The 5,411-nt window shown below is 55.2% G+C and overlaps 1 protein-coding gene across 2 annotated transcripts in view; it reads left to right on the top strand.

The window, feature by feature from the left end:
• RXRB (retinoid X receptor beta) overlaps positions 1–5,411 on the top strand; it is a 6,901-nt gene extending 1,490 nt beyond the window's left edge. The window contains exons 2-9 of one of the 2 annotated variants that reach the window (XM_024765961.1): positions 582–738; positions 1,103–1,282; positions 2,404–2,576; positions 2,967–3,096; positions 3,300–3,432; positions 3,548–3,639; positions 3,958–4,063; positions 4,175–5,411. In XM_024765961.1, the coding sequence (XP_024621729.1) occupies positions 582–738; positions 1,103–1,282; positions 2,404–2,576; positions 2,967–3,096; positions 3,300–3,432; positions 3,548–3,639; positions 3,958–4,063; positions 4,175–4,322 (1,119 nt within the window). In that variant the 3' untranslated portion in view covers positions 4,323–5,411. Of the gene's footprint in view, positions 1–581; positions 739–1,102; positions 1,283–2,403; positions 2,577–2,966; positions 3,097–3,299; positions 3,433–3,535; positions 3,640–3,957; positions 4,064–4,174 lie in introns of both variants that reach the window. The other variant, XM_024765960.1, reaches the window with a different exon arrangement.

Below are 5,411 nucleotides of genomic sequence, written 5' to 3'. Positions count from 1 at the left end.
TTCCCGGTCATCAGCTCTTCCATGGGGTCCCCTGGTCTGCCCCCTCCAGCTCCCCCAGGATTCTCCGGGCCTGTCAGCAGTCCCCAGGTGAGAGGTTGTGACCCACTTACTGCCTCTCCACTTTCATTTCCTTGTTTTCCTGGTGACCTAGATCCTTGTGTGAACTTCCCCATGGCCCACTGACCTTCCAGGCCTGTGGTCCTTGTGTGACCCCTGGCATTTCTTGAGGTGACTGAGCTTTCAGTGCACGCCTCCTCCCCAACCCTGTAAAAGAACCCAGCTATTCTTGATGTCCCTTTCATATATCAGTGATTTTTTGCCCTTTTGGTTCCATCTACCCTTCTGAAATACAAGCCCTTCAGGGCCACTGTGTTGCACAATTTCAGGGGGACCTTTATGTCTCATCTCTTCGGGGTTGTACTCCAGGGGTGGCCCTTCCCGGGCACTGCAGTGTAAATAATGTCCTTTGTAACGTGCAATGCAGGGCCCTGGCTAGGTGGTAGGGAATGATGTCCCTCCCCTCTGAGAGATTATCCTTCCCAATGAGTCTCCCTGTGACTTCCCTATTTCCCCCAACCCAGATTAACTCAACAGTGTCGCTCCCTGGGGGTGGGTCTGGCCCCCCTGAAGATGTGAAGCCACCAGTCTTAGGGGTCCGGGGCCTGCACTGTCCACCCCCTCCAGGTGGCCCTGGGGCTGGCAAACGGCTATGTGCAATCTGCGGGGACCGAAGCTCAGGTATGGGGCTCAGAGGACCAGCAGAGAGGAAGAGAGCGTGTACCATTTACCATCACATGTGGGATTCCCAGGGGCTCTTGAGGTTTGGCTAGAGCAAGTGAGCTGGGGGAGGCCTGATGAAAGTTAAGGACCCTGCAGCTCAGATTTGGTGTGGGGGGGTGGTCAGAGGGAAGAGGGGGCTGGCATAGGGTTTTTGAACCGTGAGAAGAGTGAGACTGGCTCATGCCTCATGTCCTGGTTCCCCATCTCTCTCTTTGGCAAACACAGAGCAGACTTCAACTAAATTTGCTGGGGGGAGGTGGGCAAGAGTCCTAGTGGCACAGGGTCTGCGTGCAGTCTTACTGCTCTTCCTGTCCCCTCGCAGGCAAACACTACGGGGTTTACAGCTGTGAGGGCTGCAAAGGCTTCTTCAAGCGCACCATCCGTAAGGACCTGACCTACTCGTGCCGGGACAACAAGGACTGCACGGTGGACAAGCGCCAGCGGAACCGCTGTCAGTACTGCCGCTATCAGAAGTGCCTGGCCACCGGCATGAAGAGGGAGGGTAAGGGCCTGCCCTACCCAGGCCTCCCAGTCTACCCTGTGGGAAGAGAGGGAGGAGGGGGAGGGAAGACTGCAGGGACTATACCTCTTAGGAAGGCTGGACTCCTCTCTCTCCTCCAGAGGGCGATATTTGATTCCCTCTCCCCTGCTCATCAGCCCTCCTCTCTGGTACCTTGACCTGGTGCCTTGAGTTTCCTTCTTAATGGTTTTGCTTCTGTGGCCTCTGCCCCTCCCTGGTCTGGTGCTAGGGTAGGATAAGTTTTCCTTCCCCATGATGGGTTTCTCTAGCTCCCCTTCTCTAACCTGAGTAATTCTTCCTCATTTTGACCAAGTGCTTCCACTCTGGTCTCCATCTCCCTATTATCTGTGTTCTCTCCTCCAAACTCTGGGACTCTACCCTCTTAAGCTGCAGCCTTTACTGAAGACCTCAGGACTTCTTCTTTTTTTTTTTTTAATCTCTATCTTTTCTTCTTAAGCTTGATTCTGGAATTCTGAGAGAGATACTTTAGGGAGTATATGTTGGTCACATCCCTTATTTTAGAGAAGATGAGCCTGAAGCCTGGCTTTCCCAAGGTCATGCAACAAAAGAGTGGCAGGTCTTGGATCAGAACCCACACCTCTGAAGACCCAGGCCGGTGCTCCTTTTCCTGCTTTTTTGTTGAGTCAGAAGAGCACCGGATTTGCCATCAGGCACGCTTAGATTTGGACATACGACTTGCCATGTATTGTGTGAACTTGGGCAAGCTGTTTAATGAACTGCCCCCAAATCGTTATTTTAAAAAATGGGGTCAAGAGCTCACAGGGTCGTTATGACACTTGAGTGAATGTGAAAGTGTGCTTGGCACGTTTCCTAGTGTATAGTCGGCTCTCAGTTTAAATGCTAGCTTTCTCCGTAATTCCTTTACCCACCCTTTTACTTCTTCTGGGTTTATTTATCTGTTCTTTTATAAGTCCTGCTTCTGGACTGCCACAAATATGCCATGGTTTCCAGTGACTTCCCCAATTTCTATAAATATCTCCTAAGGGTCATGAGACCCTGATAAGACCCTAAGGACATTTTGGAATCTCCTCATGGCTGGCTGTTGACTTTCTACTTTTTTCTCCTTCCTCCTTCTCCTTCAGCGGTTCAGGAGGAGCGTCAGCGGGGGAAGGACAAGGATGGGGATGGGGAGGGGGCTGGGGGAGCCCCCGAGGAGATGCCCGTGGACAGGATCCTGGAGGCAGAGCTTGCTGTGGAGCAGAAGAGTGACCAGGGCGTTGAGGGTCCTGGGGGAACGGCGGGTAGCGGCAGCAGCGTGAGTGCTGGGGTCAATCTACTCTTCTTCCTGATGGGGGTGGGGAGGCGGGAGTCTAGGTCTGTTCTATCTCCCCCTCCCCTCCCTTCCCCTCACAACCCATCTAACACTGCCGGGGACCGGAAGTGCCGCCAAACAAGGTCTCTTAGACATCTGAGGTAGGCGTGATAGCATCCTCCGTCCCCACTCCCAAAACAATCCACTCACAGAACCACAGGCAAGTCCCAAATTAATAATTGTCTTCCTGAATGCTAGAAGAGGAGGAATTGGTTCAGGTGGGGCTTGAAGAGAGACTACAAATAAGGAGGGGGTGTCAAAAGCCTCTTATGGGGTTGGGGGGGCTCCCAGTGTACTTCCAAACCTATAACTCTCACCCCTCCTCCCCTGCAGCCAAATGATCCTGTGACTAACATCTGCCAGGCAGCTGACAAACAGCTCTTCACACTTGTTGAGTGGGCAAAGAGGATCCCACACTTTTCCTCCTTGCCTCTGGATGACCAGGTCATACTGCTACGGGCAGGTCAGTGACCTTGGACTCCTTGAATCTCTTGTCATTTGACCCCTCTTGGACCTCCTGACCTTCAGGGACCCCAGCGGCCTTACCTTGCATACTCAGAGAGCCAGTCTCATTGACCTCGCCACCCCTTCTTCTCTTCCCCTGATGTGCTTTCAATCCCATGGCCTGATCCCTGGCTCGTCACCCTTGCCGCCCCCCACCCCCAGGCTGGAATGAGCTCCTCATTGCCTCCTTCTCTCACCGATCCATCGATGTCCGAGACGGCATCCTCCTCGCCACAGGTCTTCACGTGCACCGCAACTCAGCCCATTCCGCAGGCGTGGGAGCCATCTTTGATCGGTCAGTGGCCCTTGGCTGGGCTGGCCTGTCGGTCGAGGGGGTGGGGCTATAGGCTGGTCCGTGTCCAAGGCTGGCTGAGCTGTGACCTTTGAGTGACCTGCAGGTCCCTCTCCAGGGTGCTGACAGAGCTAGTGTCCAAAATGCGTGACATGAGGATGGACAAGACAGAACTTGGCTGCCTGAGGGCAATCATTCTGTTCAATCCAGGTAAGAGGAGGATTACCCCCGTCTCTCAAGACCAAGGCAGCCTTGGAGCCTCCTCTTCTTCGGAGACTCCTAAGTTACCCAGCTATCCCCCTCAACCTAGAAATCTCACAGCTGACAAAGAAGAACCCACATCTGCTGATAACATTCCCTTTGCAACCCCATCCCTCAAACCCATTGTGCCCTGCTTCCCTTGCCAGGCATCTGGTGAAGGGCGTGTAGGTGGGGCCCAAAAGGGACATCGTGTGGGCCACACCTCCACATTTGTCCTGATTTGATTTGCCCTCCTTCCTCTTCCTCCTCTCTTCCCTGCCATCCCAGATGCCAAGGGCCTCTCCAACCCCAGCGAGGTAGAGGTCCTGCGGGAGAAAGTGTACGCGTCCCTGGAGACCTATTGCAAACAGAAGTACCCTGAGCAGCAGGGCCGGTGAGGAGGCGCTGTGGGGCTGAGGGGCTGTGGGAACCGAGGCTCCTGCTGGGGTGGGGGTAGTGCCATGTGGCTCTAGCTCTCACTCCATGTCTCCCATTCCCTCCTCAGGTTTGCCAAGCTGCTCTTGCGTCTTCCTGCTCTCAGGTCCATAGGCCTTAAGTGTCTAGAGCATCTGTTTTTCTTCAAGCTCATTGGCGACACCCCCATCGACACCTTCCTCATGGAGATGCTTGAGGCTCCCCACCAGCTGGCCTGAGCCCACACCCAGACGTGTTCCTCACGCTTGAGGAGGGCACATGGGCAAGGGACTCTGAGCCTTGGGGCAGGGTGGGGAGGGACCATGTTCCTAGAATCTTGGTGGGGTGAGGAGCATAGGGCAGAACCGAGACCTCCAACGGGGGGTCCCTAAACCCTGCAAGGGTTTGCTTGACATCCCAAGTCAGAGGGGACCCCAGACCACTTTGAGGGCTGGACCTCTCCCTTCAGTGGCCTTGAGTCTCTGAATTTGTCTGGCTCTGCCATGATCTGGGGGTGCTTTCTTACCCCTGGCCTGGAACGGCCTCTCCTTCCCCCAGCACAGAGCACTGGCCTTGCTCCCAGGACCTGGCTCCCTTCTGGTCTTGCTTCACTTAGCCCCCCATCTGAAGAATGGAAATGGGAACTCCCGCAGAGATGGATATTGGGGGGCAGGCCCCCCAAATGGATGGACATGGGAGTAAGGCTCTGACAGGCCTTCCTCCAACCAAGCCTGGCAGATGGGGGCTTCTCTGGAATAAGGAGGGGCCCTGTCGCTGTCCCATGTCCAGAGCCCCCTCTCACGCTTCACCTTCTGCCGTCAGACTGAAAAAGAAAAAGGTGGTGGTGGCTAAGGGGTGGGTGGAGATGTAGGAACCCATGTGCTATTTTTAATTTTCTCTGAGGATAGAGACTTGCAGTTAGACTCAAAGAAGTACTGTACTTTCCCAGGTTGACTAAGAAATGCCAGTGGTCGAGGTGGTGTTTGGGAAAGGCAGGTCCCTGAGGTGGTCTGCGGGGCTGGCTCTTCAGCACTGGCCTTCCCGGCCCCCTCCCCCACTCTTCCCGTCTGGCTTGGGGAAGGGGCCTGGGCTGCGAGGGCGGGGTGGGGGGAAGTGGCTTGGTGAGTAGTCCTCAGACCCTTCCCCTCCCAGCTCTCCCCCCAGCCCGGGGCACACACCTTGTAGGCTGGGGACACAGGCTCCTGGCCTCAGAATTGAGGGGAGATGGCCCGCCTGCAGAGATGGGGTGCTGGGGCTGCATGATTTTTGCCCTGCGGCTCTTCTCTCCGGGGTTCCCTTACCCTCTCTTTCACTCACATAAAATCGCT

The sequence above is a fragment of the Neophocaena asiaeorientalis genome, unplaced genomic scaffold (assembly GCF_003031525.2).
Source record: "Neophocaena asiaeorientalis asiaeorientalis breed wild unplaced genomic scaffold, Neophocaena_asiaeorientalis_V1.1 scaffold46, whole genome shotgun sequence".
NCBI lineage: Eukaryota > Metazoa > Chordata > Mammalia > Artiodactyla > Phocoenidae > Neophocaena > Neophocaena asiaeorientalis.
The sequence above is the reverse complement of the archived record's forward strand: the minus strand, read 5'-3'. Positions and strand labels throughout refer to the sequence as shown.